Source organism: Rousettus aegyptiacus, unplaced genomic scaffold (assembly GCF_014176215.1).
Source record: "Rousettus aegyptiacus isolate mRouAeg1 unplaced genomic scaffold, mRouAeg1.p scaffold_m13_p_1, whole genome shotgun sequence".
In the NCBI taxonomy this organism is placed as follows: domain Eukaryota; kingdom Metazoa; phylum Chordata; class Mammalia; order Chiroptera; family Pteropodidae; genus Rousettus; species Rousettus aegyptiacus.
This window is the reverse complement of record NW_023416284.1, coordinates 27,787,380-27,805,546: the sequence shown is the minus strand read 5'-3', so window position 1 is coordinate 27,805,546 and position 18,167 is coordinate 27,787,380. Positions and strand designations below refer to the sequence as shown.

The 18,167-nt window shown below is 41.2% G+C and overlaps 1 protein-coding gene and 1 pseudogene across 1 annotated transcript; one reads left to right on the top strand and one right to left on the bottom strand.

Moving 5' to 3' along the window:
- Window positions 1-5,889: 5,889 nt before the first annotated feature.
- LOC107508281 lies at window positions 5,890-6,808 on the top strand (annotated as a pseudogene).
- A 4,240-nt stretch (window positions 6,809-11,048) lies between these two features.
- Window positions 11,049-11,996, bottom strand: LOC107508276 (olfactory receptor 2A12-like). The gene has a single exon (XM_016139961.2). It carries the CDS (start codon window positions 11,994-11,996, stop codon window positions 11,049-11,051), a length of 948 nt encoding a protein of 315 aa, XP_015995447.2.
- Window positions 11,997-18,167: the final 6,171 nt, after the last annotated feature.

Here is an 18,167-nt window from a genome sequence, read left to right as displayed (position 1 = left end):
GAGGATGTCACTTGCTCTTAAGGGAAAGAGACTGAACAGGAAGCACCGTGGGCAACTGAGTCCAGGCAGCAGGCATTCCAGGCAACCTAGTCTCCAGAAAAACCCTAGGTTTCTCAGAGGTTAGAGGCCGAAGAATCTGCCTTCTCTCCATTATGCAGCTGTCTGCACTCAGCCAGGCCAGGCCGGGTTCCTGAAAGCCTTGCCTCTCAGGTCCTGGAGCCCAGAGAGAGGGAGCCTCGGCCATGCCAAGCTCCTCCCAGTGGGCCAAGCTGCTGATGCCTTGTGGTCCTGCCTCCTCATCAGACTATCCTAGGAGAGCTGAAAAAGTGCCATCCCTCTGCCTCCTGACACCATCCCCAGTGGGGATGCCAAGATGAAATTCCCTGAATGAGGTCAACAAGAATCCTAAAAGGAAGTAGCCTTTAGGGACAGAGCAGAAACAAGCCACACACTTGTCTATTTCCAATTCCAGCCTTCTGGGGAATATAACCAGTCCAGGGAAGAGTGGTTTGTCATCTAGTCACCTTATAAAGTATAGAGAACTGAAAGTGTCATTCTGATTCCCCTTTTACCTGCAAATCTCCTGTGCCCTGACTTGTCAATTTAAGTCACACCTCTATTCCTTAATAAACTACCTTGGGCAAGTCAAAATCCTCCTCCATTCGCCACCAGTACAATACCTTGGAAAAGTTGCTCAGCCTCTCTGATGATAGTTAAGAACTGACCATGAAGCATCTACCCTATACCAAGTCTTGGACAAGGTCCTGGCAAAGAGAACCCAGAAAAGGCATAGAATCAGCACTGTGTTTCATTCAACGAAGTTGAGGCTCATTACAGTGAGGAACTTGGCCAAGAGCTCACTCCTTCCTAGTGCAGAGCCAGAATCTGAATCACGATTTAGTAAGGTTTACTTCCTCTTCTTTTAAATCTGCTGTTATTCTGCCTTAGTTTTCTCCTCTATAAAATGATAGTAACAATCTCTAAATAACCCCAGCCTTCTGGGAGTGCTGGGAGAGTTAAATGAGATAATATGTTGAAATCCCAGGCACAAGTCCCGGCCTTGCTTTCTATGACTGTGAGTACCAGTCCCTGCCTTCCATTTGGGCCTGGATTCCCCATCTATTCAGAAAGAGAAGGTTGGGCTCTAAGGTCCCTACTAGTCAGCCACAGGTCACCAGGCTCAATTGTTGACATTTCAGAAATGTCAATGTTGTGAGGTAGTTGTTAAACAAGACCATTATTAAAGTTAAATTATATAAACTAAACTAAAATAAATTATATTACAAAAAAGATCAATGAACCCAGAAGGCATTATATTAAGTGAAATAATCCAGACAGAAATAGACAAACACTGCATGATCTCACTTACATGTGGAAACTAAAAACATTGAACTCGTTATGTTTCATATCACATGCCTGCTAATCAGGTCTAAGCAGCATAATATCGTTAATGTAATGGTTCGATATGATGCCTTGTGGAGGTGAAAGGAAATCAAGATTCCTGAAGGCTAAATCCTGAGGTAGGCTTGGAGTGGAGATATATTCCCTGAAGAAGAATAGGGAATAATGTATTACTGGCCATGACAGGTGAACATAAACTCTTTCTGGGGGTCTTTACTAAGAGGTATTAAGAAAAAAGTATTTGCCAGGTCAATGGCTACATACCAGTTGCCAGAGAATGTGTCTATTTGCTCAAGCATTAAAACCACATCTGGAAATGCAGTTGCAATGGAGCCACCTCCTTGTTAAACTTACAATAATCTGCTGTCATTCCCCAAAATCCATCTGTCTTCTGCATAGACATAATAGGTGAGTTAAATGGAGATGTGGTAAAACCATCACCCCTGCATCCTTCCCGTGGCACTAATCTGCAATCCCTCCAAGAATGTGGTACTGCTTTTGGTTTACTACTTTTATAATTAGAGGTAGTTCTAATGGCATCTACTTGACCTTTCTTACCATGATAGCCCTCACTTCACAGATCAGGGGTCCAATGTGGGGATTCTTTGAGTTCCTGGATGTATGTATTCCAATTATGCATTCCAGAAGTAGGGAAATAACCACAGGAGGGGTGCAAGGAACAACTTGCACCAAGCGTGAGCCAGCTCTGAGCTAAAAGCCCATTGACCACCTAACCTCCACAAGCCCGCATTCCAACTGGTAGACCAAGTGACATTTTCGGTGTTTGGTAAATTTGTAGTTATTTTCCAGAGTTCAGTGCAAGAGGTCTCCTGAGAAATCATCATGTCCCTTCCCACAAGCAGAGCTAATCAGCCCTCCTGTCTTGCACCTTGGACATCTCCCGATATAGTTTGTATCACAGCGTACTGATATGTTTGGACTGTTTCTCCTCAGTAGACCATGAACCCTCTCGAGGGCACAATGTGTCATTTTACCTGGATGTAACATTTTAGAGTAATGTCAATAAATGTTTGTTGAGTTGAATTGAGCATATAGTAAGAGAGGGAATGATGAAAACATGATGGAAACATTTGGAACGCCATCCTAGTATCTACAGCATGTTCCACTAATCTCCCCATCCAGCGCTCATGGCAGATGTTTCTCACTGAGCCTTGGTATGTCTCAGAATCTGCCACAACCTAATGTTCTACACAGTGTTTGAAAACAAGCTGACTCTATTTGACGTCTCTGAATTCTACTAATGACTCCAGTGATGGTGATTTCAAATCAAAGACATCTACTTCAGACGGCTTTCATAAAATTAACCAAGGAGCTATCTCTTCCATCTATACTTGGGACTGATTCTGTCCATAATTACTAAGGATGTGCCTTGTGCCCTGCCCGATCCAAGAAACAGAGGAAGGTGGCTGAGTGGTGGTGGTCCCTGATCACTCTGAGTCTAATTACAAAAATATGTGTATATTTGTAAGACAAGCAGAACAGATGAGCCATCTGACGTACACTGGGGAGTAAGTTTGAGCATACATTACATGCATATTTTACCAAATTTACTGCATATTTAATTCAAATAATTAATAAATTAAATAACTTACCTTATTTAATTCCCACAACTACCCTACACCGTTATTACTCCATTTTTCTGATGATGAAACTGAAGCACAGGGAGGCCAGTATCTTTTCCAACAATACACCAGAAGTGGCAGATTCAGGATTTGATCTCAGGTCTTCCTACTATCCAGGGCTTTGCTCCCATGTGAAATATTCATCAGCTGCTTTATCTTGAGTCGAGTTCTACTAAGGATCTTACAGATGCTCGAGGCATATTCCCTTCCCTGTATACAGTCACAGGCTTTGGAATCACAAGACAGGTGCACATCAGGCCAGGACCCAAGATGGTGGAGACAGTGAAGTAGGGCACTCTGGCTGAGATCATAATAGAGTCCTTCCCTGACAATCCACCTAAAAACCCCTATTCATTCTTTATGCTCATAAAATCCTTCCCTGGCATGCATGCCTAGCCCTCGCACCTGTATTTCTCTGTCTATGCACTTACTCTCTCTAATTGATGTTCACACATAAGTCCCCTTAGACTGTGATGTGGAGAAGGTTGAGGGTTGTGGGGAGTGGAGGAGGGGTCTGGTTGGGTGTACAGGCCTTGAGTGCAAGCTGGGATGCTAAAACAGGGCTGAGGAAGGCTTCTGGGGGCCTGGAGAATCCCACAGCACACAGGCTTGTTAAGAAGTTGCCTGATTTATCCTCCCTGTGGATCAAATATTAAAGGGGAATCTATCAGGCTCCTGGCTCATCCCTCACAGAGCCCAGTACCAGGTAAGGAGAGGAAGGGCACTGGCAGGGGCCTGAGCCATGCAGACCCACCCCTAGACATTCTCTGCCTGATGCTCCCTACCTGTCTGACTGGGTTCCTCCACCTCCTCTATCCACATCAGACCCTCCATGCCTAAGCATCTATATGCTCAGCTCCTTGAACTCTGTCCTACTCTAGTCATTGTTTCCTTTATCATTTTGTCTTTCTTTCTCTTTATTTGTCTTTTGGCTGTACTCCTCAGTTGAGATGGGGAGAAAAGTGGAAGGAAGTGAAAAATGTTCCTATGGAACTGAGGCCGCCCACTGAGGATATGGGAAAAGACACTGGTTAGAGAGATAAAGGTCAGGATGAAAAGTTATAAGTCAAGGAAAGGAGTCGATTGAAGGTTCAGGACAGTTTTTGAGCTGGAGGAAGACACTGAAACTGGGAAGAGCTATGATGCTCTTGTTGGGGAAGGGGAGGGAAGTACTGCCTTCAAACAGGATACTGATGTCCTGGAATTCCTCTCTGGCACAGCCCTAGGCCATGCCCTGGGATGGCTGCAAAGGAGGGTCATAGTGAGCTTGGAGCCCCACGTTCATCTCTCCCTGGCCCTTCATCCCTCTTTCCTCTGAACTCTCCTCTTTTCCTAACTTCTGAGCCATGTTCTAGTCACCACTTATGTAGCAGGAACTGGGAGTGGGATGCCTATTGAGTGACTACTGCAATAGTCTAAGTATCAAGTTCAGATGAAACTGGATGAAGAGAAGCATAGAGGGACAACCAAGTCTTTAACTCTTCCAGATATTGTGAACCAGAGACCCACCTGCCCCACCAGCATAACTGGTTTATGCATCTTAGACATTTCATCTGATCTTCTCACAGGTCAGCCAGTTTACTACCATGTCTTGTTTGTTCATTTCACTCCAGCTCCTAGTACAGGGCATGATAGGTAAAATGTCCATCAAATTCTATTCCTCATGGTGTCATTTATCAAATGGTCAACAAAGACAATTTTTTGGCCATTTGATAAATACCGACCATCTGATAAGTGACACCATGAGAAAGAGGATTTGATGAAAACTAGAATTACTGAGTTCCAGCCCTGTGCTAGACCCAATGCTAGGTACTTCACACATATCGTGTATTGCTTCTCATGGAATCTCTTCCTGGGAAATTGAGCATCGAAGAGACTTCATTGCTTGAACAGGGCCAGAGTAGAAATAGTAAGACTTGAATTCAAGTACTCTGATTTCAAATTCCATTTTCCTGCACTAGAATACACATTCTATGGCATCACATAATTAGTGCTAATTGTAAAAAATATATTAAATCCAAGCACAGTCGTAAACTGGGGCGCTCTGCCTATTAAAAGTCTCAACTCCAGGAAAGAAAGGGACTCTAAAGGATAGCTTACCATTGGAAGGAGTATTCCCACCAGGCTAAAGAGAGTTAGAGATGCCAAATCTGTCTTTAAGCAAAAAAAAAGACAGCTATTATTCTGCCTCAAGCACAAAGACCCTTTCCTTTAGTTATGGGTAAGGCCAGGAAAAGGCAGAGCAGTGAGTGACACATCTAAAAGGAAATCAGAAGCTTCCGGAAGGCCAAAAGATCCAAGAAACACAGACCTGGATAAAATTTTCTAAATGTTTTTAAGGTTTTTGGAGTTATACACCTTCTCCACATATCTGATTCACCCTGTCTATATAACAAGAGTAATCAGATGTTTAAAGCCCCAAAGCAAAGTGTCCTTAGTGCTTGTCTTCAGAGAAGAGGGAGGGGAGAGCTTCAAATCTTCATCATCTCATTCTTCAGCCAGGACTAGGAGAAAAGAGCCCCCAAGCAATGCACTATGTGTTGGTAGCTCCTGAAGGGAAGGAAAGCAGATAGCTTTCTGGGAGCTGATAGACAGGATGAAATAAAACCATGGAGATCTTGAAAGAAAATTTGGGGCTGAGAAACAGAAAGTTCCATGAAAGATTCCCTCCCCTCCTCAAATTTAGCTTCATCCCAGCTAGACCTTTATCTCTGGATTGATGTTATTTCTAAATAAAATCCGAATAACCACTGGCCTCGCCAGCAACTGAATGAACATGTTACCCGATTATGAGGCTAAGCTGGGCCACTAGCAGGTGTATTTCTCTTTCTGCAGGTGAAGAAGAATGAAGTTTTCTTCCTGGGAGAACCACAGCTCCATGTCTGAGTTCATCCTTCTGGGTTTCTCCAAGGATACGAAAATTAATATAATCCTCTTCAACATCTTTCTCTTCCTCTACCCCTCTACACTTGCAGGCAATGGACTCATTGTCACCTTGATCCACCTGGACTCCCACCTCCACACACTCATTACTTCTTCCTCAGAGTCCTCTCCATGCTGGACATGATTTATGTCACCACCACTGTGCCCCAGATATTGGTGCATCTGGTCAGCCAGAAGACAACTATCTCCTATTTTGGATGTGTGATGCAGATGTACATGTTTCTGCTGTTGGGCTTCACTGAAGGATGTCTGTTCTCTGTCGTGGCCTAGGTATGTAGCCATCTGCCACCCACTTAGATACAAGGTTATCATGGAGCCATGGCTGTGTGGGGCAATGGTGTTCTTTTGTGGATTGTGGGGTGTCAGCTGTTCCCCAGTCGACACCGTCTTCACAATGTGCCTGCCTTACAGTGGCTCCAATGAGATCAATCACTTCTGTGAGGTTCCTGCTGTTCTAAAATTTGCCTGTGTGGACACATCCCTCAATGACCAATTCGATTTCATTCTGGGCTTCATCCTTCTCCTGGTACCCTTTCCTTCATTCTGGCCTCTTATATACACATCTTTGCCACCCTCCTGACAATCCCTTCAACCTGGGTGGACTCAAGGCCTTCTCTACCTGGGATTCCCACATCACCATGACAACCATGTGCTGTGGACCTGTCATGTTTATGTACATGAATCCTGGGTCCGATGCCTCTCTTAAGCTTGACAAGAAACTGGCCCTATTCAACAATGTCATCTCTGCCTTTCTCAACCCCATCATCTATAGCCTCAGAAACAAAGATGTGAAGAGGGATTTCCTCAAGTTAACAGGCTGAGGCAGGGTCTCTGTGTGAGGCCACTGGAGCACAGAAGGCCACAGCCAGATGTAAAACCACACATTCTGTGGGTTTTCCACCCCATTCCCTCCCATAACCTAATGAACAGTTAAAAACCATTGACTTCAGTTTGGGGAGATGTGAAGGTAGGTTGCTGTCCGGGACTTGTTGATGGCTTCTGCAGCTGGGCTATCCTCGAACACCAACTGTAGACAGCATGCCAACACGGAACTTGCGTTTGATTCAACCTCTTAGTCCTCTTTTTTATTAATGTTAGGCCTCTTCAGCATCAGAATTGTTGAGCCTTCATTAACTAAGAGCTCTTGATAAAAGTAATGGTTCACATGGAGGTGTAACAGATTTAGTCCTGCCAGATGTCAGTGAAGTGCTGTGAACTCAATAAGGAATTAATGATTGTGGTATTGGTAGCATTGTGATGAATATAACTTATGTAAGGAAGGATAATATTCGACTTCCCATTTCACAGCTAGTTATAGGAAATTTGCTGCACTATTGGGAGAGAGAGTTGGCAGAAGCCATACAGAAAGATCAGCAGGATGCACAGAGTCCTCAAAAAACAAAGGTAAAGGTAAAGGTAATAGAGAAATTATAAGGATTGATCATGTATCCAGGCTGCATCAAGATAATAGTAGATAGTACTACAATGGAAAGAGATGGAGGACAAAGGGAAGATTTGGGATGTGCCTTAATTTTAGTAAACAGAACTTCAGAGAGAAACCTCTATGAAGAGGAGAAGACGCTCATTATAAAAAGGAACATATGACATACATGAAGCCCAAGGGTTGAAAATTTGGGGTGGTAGCAACTAGAGATGGAATAGACAGGACAGAGTTGAAATCCCTTCATTTACTAACTATGAGACTTAGAATATGACTGCTTAACCACCCTGAACATGAGTTTTCCGAGCTTCAGTTTTTTCTTTGGTAACATGGAGATAATAATACTTACTTTAAAGGATTAGAGAGAAGGTCACCGTTTTTGTCCAATCAGGTGATGATAACTAGTCAGTAAGTTAACAGGGGAGATTTAATATAAAGAAATATTAACTATGATGAGAGTAACTGTAAGACATTAAGAAACACTATGTGGTACCCATGGGCCAAAAATAGTAGTCAAGATAGGACAAACCTAGGAAGGATTCAGACTTCATTTGGAGAAAGTGTGTTTCACGTGAAAGGTAGAAGATTTCACTGGTTTGGAAAAGCCAGAGTTCATCTGGAGTTGCGAACTATAGGCAACCTTCCAGAGTGTAGGTAAGGGAGCCGACAATTAGCAAACAGTGGTGTGAACATACAGTTAGATGCTGGGTGCTAATGGGACAGAAAGCCTCCAGAGTACATGTGTCTGCAGATGGAATAACGTCTCATTCTGTGACCCTGAAGGCTACAGGTGCTGCGTGCATGCTGGTAGAGGCTTGCTGCAAGTGCACAAGGTGGCTGCGTGCAGATCTCTCCAGGGCTTCTGGAGGGAATCAGGCAGGTGGCTGGCAGTGTGGAGCTCAGATTTCCACAATGAGAGGGCCCCAGACTGAGATTCCAAGGTCATTGTGCCTTCTGGGCCGCAAGAGACCCAAGCTGGAAAATGCAGGGAACCTCATTCTTCCTGCAGTGTCCCTCCAAGACCTTCTAAGAAAATTTAGCATCACGCTCACTTTAAAGGAGAAATATTTAAGGGAATTATGTTTTTTATTAGACAGCATAGACTGAAAGCAGCATTTGTAACCGAGAGGTAATAAATGCTAACTGATACAGTCCAGACTTTTGGGTAATCAGCTTCCATTATCACCCCTCTATGAACAATCAAACTCCTTTACAGCAAACAAAACAACTCTACATTTTTACCTAACAAGATACATCTCTTCTTACAAGTGAAGGAAATCATAGACTATATTAATCATTCCTCAAATTCAACCACAATCTCACTGAATAGTCTGTTACATGAAAACAATATTATATTGTTAACATCCAGTAAGATGTGTATTAAATAACTTTTAAATGGTGATAAAATATAAGACAATGATTATGTACAATAAACCTATGACATTACAAGTATAGAGTTCTCCAGTTCTTTCCCTAGTTCTCCTTTGTCAGCTTCAGCACCATAATCAGTGACTTCTGCTCCCAATATCCTTAACCTGGCATTCTCACTGAGGAAACAACATCTCCTGCAACTGTCTAAAAGAGTGATTCTTTATTCTCATGCTAGGATTCAGTCCCTGACATTCTTATCCCCAATGACCTTTGCTCCCATCTCTTTTCCAGTCATCTCCAGTCATACCCACAGTGAAGTCTGTCATTCCTAAAACTGCAGCACTCCCCTAAAAAGAACCCGGGTATTCCCACCGAATTTTGAGTGAATTTTTTTATAGGGATCTTCTTATGAGGCCCTTATTATGACCACATGACCCTTCTTCTGGGACCATGGACAATGGAATCCTCTTATCACTTGGGGCCTTTGTACATGCTGTCCCCTTTCCTGAAATGCCCTTCTCCTGGCTATTTGAACGGGTGACTCCTTCTCATCCTCAGGCATGAGCTAAATCTTCTTCCCTCACAAGGGTCTAACTGTCAGCTCTTGATAAGTAGAATTCCCTCCTCCATTTTTCTCTGTCATATAACTCTGGTTTTTTTCCTCAGAATTCTGCACGGTTTTTTTTTTTCAATAATTAAACTTAATTTTAATTTTACGCTATTATTTCACTGGTGGAAGTAATAATTTAATCTTCTTGGGTTTTCCTCCCCCTCTCCCTGACTCCAACCTCCAGAGGGCTTACAAAGTGCTAAGGTATGCAGTGGCGGATAGGAGTGGGGTGAGCTATAACCTGGCCTTCTGCATCTGACACCCACTGAGGGAACTTCACTGCTGTGAGGTCATCAGTCACCATAGATCACTGGATTGTAGATACAGTTTCATGACTGTAAATTCATCTATATATCTCTTTTGGTTTCTACAGGACCTGATACTGGCTGGGACATAATGAATGCACAAGAAATGCTGACACTAAATTGACTTATCCCCAAGACCTCTGGGCTACTAGGGCCTGGAAGAGAGCTGCATGTCTGTGCTCTGAGGCTCTGTGCCAGGATTCTTAGAGAACTCCATATGTCATTTAGATCTCTTGGAATAATGTGTGCTGCCCACACAGTTTACAGATGCACAACACACAAGCGGCAACTCTTATTTTTCTGTGGTTTATTTATTCGCCTACTGGTTTACAGAGGATTTACAAGTTTATTGCAATTTCATGCACTCCACCTACCAGGGTATAGAATTTTGGAGATACAGAGACCATTAAACGTAAAGCGCTCATTTTATAAATGAATAAAGTCAGACCCAGATAAAGGAAGTAAATTGTCCAAAGTCACAAAACAGGTTAGCAAGTATGGGCTAGATCCCAGGTCACTTATGTTAGGTTCCGTGTCCTTCCACAATACAATGCAGAGTACACTGTCTTAGCTCCATGAACTACATTGGTTCCATGCACCAAATCAAGTCTGTGAGCTGCATTGTTTCCATATACTCTTAGCTTAATTTTCAATATTGTCTACAGATATTTTTTGTTTGCATGTGAGTGTCTGTATTATCTTGGTACTCTACTGTGTTCATGTACTATGTCACTTACAATTACCGTGTTTCATGTGAGTTACATGTATTCTATTGGTTCCAGTATCATTAGATTAGATTATATTATCAAGTTCATTATTTGCTGCTCTTGCTATAGAAGGATTATATATCCATAACCATTGCCACGTGATTTGCATTACTTTATTCTGGGGAAAAAGATACTTCCTGCCCTTTGCATTAGGCTTGACCATGTGACTCACTTTAGCCAATAGATGTGAGCAAAGAGATGTGTGTCACTTCTCAGTAGAAACTTTGAGAGTCATCATATATGTTCTTTTCCCTCTGTCCTAAGCATGGCATGTTTCAGAAATGGCCTCTTCCTTCAGGTTCAACCCAAGAATTCAAAGGCAGAAGGCCACAGGACACCTACCACTGACATGAAACATGAGAGTAAAAGAACTCTTGCAGTTGTAAGCCACTGAACCAAAGTGTAGCAAGCTGACCAAGACAGCCATGTTGTTTTTATGTGCCACGCTTCTTCCACTGACCAAGCACTATGTTGGTGCAAATGCACAATGTTGGTTGCATACACTATAGATGTTGTCTTTTTTGTCAGCATTGGAGATTCTACCTCAGGCCCCTCTTGGTTCCCAGTTCACAAGTTTATGCTACCCTTCCCCATCACTTTAAGAAAAGCCACTTTGATGTCCTTGTTCCTCAGACTATAGACTAAAGGATTGAGCAAGACATTGAAGAAATTGTAAAGGACTGTGATATGTTTGTCTTGCTCACGGGAATAGCTGGAGTTGGGCTTCATATAGATGTAGGTGACCGGAGTATAGAAGAGTGTGACCACAGTCAGGTGGGAAGCACAGGTGGAGAAAGCCTTGCAGCGACCTTGTGTGGACTTGATCTTGAGAAGTGCCTCGCCAATGCGGATATAAGAGGCAAAAATGAGGGAAAGTGGGAAAACAACCATGAGCACACTGATAACCTGGTCCACCATCTCAATGAGGTGGGTATCCATGCAAGCCAAGCTTCGTACCGAGGGGCCTTCACATAAGTAGTGGTTGACCATGTTGGGCCCACAATATGGCAGCCTCATGGTGAAGAAAGTATGGATCAAGGAGGAGAAGAAACCACAGGCCCCAGCCCCAGCTGCCAGGCGTGCACACAGGCCCCAGCTGAGGATGACAGTATAATGCAGTGGGTGACAGATGGCTATGTATCGGTCATAAGCCATGACTACAAACAAAATGCATTCAGTCAAGCCCAGGGCACCAAACATAAACATCTGTAGCCAACAGCCAGCAAAGGAGATAGTCCGAGAATGAGCAAGAAGATGTACCAAAAACTGGGGCATGGTGGTATTGATGAAGCTCATGTCCAAGAGGGAGAGGATACAAAGGAAGAAGTACATGGGAGTATGAAGATGCGTGTTCAGGTAGATCAGGGTGACAATGAGCCCATTGCTCAAGACTGAGCTCAGGTAGAGGAGAAGGAAGGCAATGAAGAGGATCCTGCTGGACAAGGGGTCACTGGTAAAGCCAAGCAGGATAAATTCGGAAACCCAGCTTTGGTTCTGCCTAGGAGGCATCCACATGGTGGGGCCTGTAAGAGAATCATACTCATTAAAGTACCATGCAAAGTACAGTAGTCTAGCAAGAATGTCAGCCCTGGAGGCAGATAGGCTAGGATTTTAATTCTGGCCCCACTACTCATCTGCTGTCTTGAACAAGTTACTTAACCTCTCCAAGCCTCGGTCTCCTCATCTGTAAAATGTTGCTAACAATACTCATCTCTCACGGTTTTCATAAGGAGTAGAGTTAATGTATATGAAGCCTCTAACACAACGTGTTAAAACTATAACATTACACCGATCATATGCAATCTCCCCATTCTTACTCCATACCCCTCGGTGGACAAACTGGTCACTCAAGTATCTCATAACCATCAATTTACACCATATCTGTTCTAGTCCCCAAACCTTTAGAGATGAAACTCCCATCTGCTCTAGAGACCATGTGTCTGCACGTGCTGCAAGCCTCTCCTCATCCTATGAACATATTCCCTTTGTCATTTGACAATGTGAGGCTTTGCCAATAAAGGGTGCTAGCGGGGCACTGTGATGAGATAGCAGCAGGAAGTTACTGCAAACAGAAAACCAGTAGGTCAAATAGAAAATAAGTGGGAAGATGGTAAATACCCACTTTAGTATGTAGATAATTACTTTAAATGCAAATGGACTAAATATTTTTATAAATGGCATATTTTCCAACTACTTTAAAGAAAACCTACATATTGTATATAAGAAACATACCTTAATATAGGGACATAGAAACACTAGGAAGAAAGAATGGAAGAAAATATACCACAAATTATAAATAATTTCAACTCCTTTGAAATTAACATGTACTGCTAAATAATGTACTTAAAGAAAAATCAAATGGAAATTAGTATAGAGTGAAATAAATGATGACGAAAATAAAACATTATCAGTGCTCATTGGGGGATTTATTTCCTTTTATTATGATTTAAATGTGTATATTAGAATAGAAGATAGGCTAAAAGTTAATTAGCTAGCCTTCCATCTCAAGAAGCTACAAATCAGATTCAAAAAGAAGTTCTAGAAATGAAATAGGAAAGAGTAGAAAACAATTAAATGATAAGCCAACTAACAAGAGAGAAAATCAACAAAGCCAAAAATTCATTCTTTGAAATAAGTAATACATAAGTCCTTAGACTAATAAAGAAAAAGAAATAAAACACCAATTACCAATGTCAGGAATGAAAGAACATTACTACAATCCTGTAGTCATTTAAAAGATCATTTTTAAAATTACAAACATTTTCATACAAACTCATTTGACAATTAAATGAAATGGACAAATGTCAAAAAACCTCACAAATTACGAAAACTGACACAAGAAGAAACAAAAGTCAAAAAAGTCAACTGTCTTTCAAAAAAAAATGAATCTATTTTTAAACTTTCCTTGAAAGAAAACTCCAGGGCTAGATAGCTTTCCTGGTGACTTATTTTGACATTTAATAGAGAAATAATACCAGTCATAACAAACTCTTCTAAGGCATAGAAAAAGAGTTAAATTTTCCCCCAAATCATTTTATGAGACCAGCATGAACTAAATATCAAAAATAACAAAGACATTACAAGAAGGAAAACTTAGAAACAAACCTCTATCATGAGCATTGTGGCAAAACTCCTGGATAGTACATTAGCAAATTGAATTCAGCAACATTAAAAGGAAAATATATCAACAATCAAACTGTGTTTATTACAAGAATTCAAGTTAGATTTGGCATTTCATAAGCTAACAATGTCATTCATTTTGTTAATGGAAGTAGGGAGAAATAAGTATATAATCAATAGATACAGAAAGAGCATTTGGTAAAGTCAACAATTAAGATTAGAAATAAACCTCTTCACAAACTAGGAATAGAAGGGTTCCTTCATAACGTGATAAATATTATCTCCAATAAAAGAGGTAACTGACAGTAAATGTCATACCGAATGATGAAGTATTGATAACTTACTTCCTAACATTAGAAGTGAAACAAAAATATTCACCATTACCATTTCCAATAACTATTGTGCTGGTGGTCTTAGCTAGTGAAATAAGTCAAGGAAAAGAAATGAAAGACCAAAGGATTGGAAAGGAAGAAAAAACTGTCATTTTGTGCAGATCACATAATTGCTTAGGTAGAAAATCTAAAAGAACTCCAAGACAAACTGAAAATAACATTCAAACATACAAAAATCCAATGAATTTATCTATACTGGCAACCAGAAAATAATTTTAAAGAATATTTTTAAAAACCTAATATGTAGTAATAGATCTAATGAAATATGTGCAGGAAAACATTATTGAGAGAAATTAGAAAAACCTAAGTAAGTGGAAGAATATGTCATGTTCTAAGGTTGAACAATTCAACATAATAAAGACAGAAATTTGACTTATAAGTTCAAAGAAACTCCAGTCAAAACTCTAGCAGTTCTTTCTTTCCTATAAAATTGACAACCTGGTTATAAAATATATATGGGAAATTGAAAGAATCTTTAGGAAAAATAAAAAGCTTACCAGAAACTAAGACCCACTATAAAGCTATAATCTTTAGTGAGCATGAAACCGGCAGAAAAACAAAGAAATAGATCAATCACAAAATAAAGTCCAGAACCGACCCATGAATGTACAGTCACATGATTTATGACAAAGCTGATCCTGTAATGCAAAGAGGAAAGAATGGTCTTTTTAATAAACTCTGGTGGATTGTATGGACATTCATATAGAAAAAAACTTTGAATCTTACCTCTCATGGTACACAAAAAGCAGTTTCAAATGTATTGTAGATTTAAATGGTAAAGGTAAAACAATACATTTAATACTCAAACACAGAAAAATATCTACATCACCTTGCAGTGCGCTGAGACTTCTGAAACCAGACACAAAAAGCACAATGATAGAGAAAAAAAAGGTAAAAGATATTACATTAAAATGAAGAATTAAATAGTTTTGTATCCAAAATAAAGAACTACTACAAAATAACAACAAAAGAGTACTCAATAGTAAGATCACCTAAATAGCCATAATCAAGTGAAACGGTGCTCAACATCATTTGTCATCCAGGAATTACAAAGTAAGACCTCAATGTAACATCATTACATACAAACCAGAAGAGTTAAATGAAAAACACTTAATGTTGGTTAGAGTAACCAGAACTTCCTTATACTGCTGATGGAAGAGTAAATTTGTACATTCCCTCTGGAAAATGTTCTGTGGTATCTCCTAAAAGTGAACATATGCATACCATGTTATCCAGCAATTCTCTTCCTAAACTAATCCCCACATATTTATATATACATACATATGTTCAAGAAAAGACATGCACAAAAATGTTCAAAACACTAGTCAAAATAGCCTCGAAAAGGAAATATGCAAGTTTCAATCAACAGCATAATGCATAAAAACATTGTGAGAGGTTCATGTAGAGGTTACCTTTGGTGAGAGTTGAGACTCAAAGGAAATTTCAAGCCATTCTCAGTCTTCACTAAGCATTCCCAACACTCCTCACCTGACAAATCAACCACCTACATATCTCTCAGAGCCATCTCTTCACTTGTCCTGGATCAGAAGCCCATCATTTCTCATTTGCATGCATGCATCAATACCTCCCTGTTCATCTGGCCTCTGGTCCCTTACCTTTCAATGCATCATTCATACAAACTACCTTAAGTGGTTGTTCAAAATACAGCACTGGTTCTGTCTGTCCCTTTAAGAGTTTCCAATGCTTCACGACTCTAGACAGATACACAGAGCCCTTTCTAAATGATCTGCCCCTGCAGACTTCTTCAGCCTCAGCACCCACTCTCTCCCCCATCCCATCTCTACCCATGCAAGCATAATCGCCAAACAAATAGGCTTAGTCTCTACCCCTGTCACACCTTCAGGCTCTTGCCTAGCTCTTTAGCATAAAAGAGTGCGACCAGCTCTGTCCCTGCTGCCCATACATAATCTGTAACATGTCCAATCCTTATTCCCACGTTATGACTCAATTTTAGGTATCATCCCACCAGGAAGCCTTTTTATCCCACCATCTCCTACTCCCAAACCTTGATTAGAGTCTTCACTATTTCGCACAGCTGCCTATGCTTACTGGTAAGTTATAATCCTAGAAATCCTAGAGGATTCTGATATAAAGCTTCAGATCTACTATTCAGGCAAAACTTTTTTCTCTTCTGTTAGTTCCAGATAATTGAGTTGGCATATTTGTAATAAAGTATTGATATATATGTGAGTTTATGACCTCCCTTTCAATAATGATGATGATGATGATGATGATGATGATGATGATAATAATAATAATAGCAAAAGCTAATATATAATGAACAATTTCTGTGGGCCAGGCAATGTCACACTAACTTTATCTCATCCTCAGTTAAGTATTAGCACATCCATTTTACGGATGAAAAATAAGGCACAGAGTGAATAAGTGATTACTTCCAAATTATATGGTTGGTGTGGTGGACCTGGGATCTGAAACGAGGCAGTCTAGCTTCAGATCCAACTTTTTGTTTTTTAATTTATTGAAGTTAATATAATTATATAGGTTTCAAGTGTACAATTCAATTACATATCATATATACACTGCATTTTATGTTCAATCATTATCTTTGCCTGCTTCCAGGAAACAGGATCTAAGTGGGAAGGGTAAAGAATGCAAACTTCCCATCTGCACATCAATTTGAGCTTCTTGAGATTTGGCATGAAATACCAAAATGTCATATGCTAGGAGGTATGGCTACTGGACAAGACATGATTAGAATCTTCCTAAGAGAAAGGGCTAATGTGGAGCCACAAACTATTTCTCATGATAAGTTTTCCTCCATCTGGCCCATCACTTGGATGTAAAAAGCTGTGGGATTGCGCTGGAAGCAGAGAAAATTAATGGAAGGAGACTTGAAAATTATTATCATTCTAGAACTTAGTAAATCTTTATAACACTCTTTCTCTGAGTCAAACTTGATTTCCATGAGATGGGGGACATCATTTAGTTTAAAAAAAAAAAAGTCTTCTAAGACTCTGTCTATCAAGCATTCTCTGTCTTAATTCATATCTTCTCAGGCCTCTAGAGAACATAGGCAGTGGGTCCTGATCAAGGTAAGTTCTGTCATTGTTGAAGGCTTCTCCCAGAATAACCATCACTGTCCTTCCATGGAGATCCTTAAACTCAGGGAATCTCATTATTCACTTCTCTGTTCCTAGAGCCTATAACATGGCTTGATCCAGAGGAACCATCAACAAATATTTATTAAATGAATACATTTAAAAAAGAAGGAGGTCTAAGAAGAAAGAAGGAATGAGAGGGGGTAGAGCTATGAAGGAGCAAGAAGAGACCACTAGGGAATGAGGAAGGGAGGATGGAAGGGTACTGGGACATAGACACAGAAAAGACCCGGATGACCAGGCCACTTCTGACCTTTAGCCTCCACAGATGTCTGGATCCTATGCACAGCCCCAAGCCCAGCAACCATCTCACCGCTCAGGTATCTGCAGAAACAAGTCACGGAGAGGCTGTCACTTGATCTTACGGGAAAGACTAAACAGGAAGCCTCGTGGGCAACTGAGTCCAGGGAGCAAGTATTCCAGGCAACCTAGTCTCCAGAAAAACCCTACGTCTCTCAGAGGTTGGAAGTAGAAGTGTCTGCCTTCTCCCCATTGTGCAGCTGTCTCCACTGGGCCAGGCCAGCCCTGGCTCCTGAAGGCTTCGCCTCTCAGGTCTTGGAGCCCAGAGAGAGGGAGCCATGGCCATGCCAAGCTCCTCCCAGTGGGCCAAACTGCTGATGCCTTGTGGTCCTGCCTCCTCACAGACTATCCTAGGAGCGCTTGGGAAGGGCCATCCCTCTGCCTCCTGACACTATCCCTGGTGGGGATGACGAGAAGGAATTCCCTGAATGTTGCCAAGAAGAACCCTACAAGGAAGTGGCCTTTAGGGACAGAGCAGAAACAAGCCACATACTTGTCTATTTCTGATTCCAGCCTTCTGGGGAATATAACCGGTTTACCTGGATACTTTGTAAAGTTTGAGAGCCGAAGTCCTCATTTGAATTCCCCTTTTGTCTGTGAACTCCCTGTTCCCTGACTTGTCAATTTTAGTCACACCTCTATTCCTTACTAAACTACCTTGGGCAAGTCAAATCCTCCTCCATTCCCCACCAGTACAATACCTTGGAAAAGTTGCTCAGCCTCTTTGATGATAG

What these genes read in the sequence shown, in the direction of transcription:
- LOC107508276 (XM_016139961.2), bottom strand. Translation starts at nt 11,996, where the DNA reads ATGTGGATGCCTCCTAGGCAGAACCAAAGCTGGGTTTCCGAATTTATC.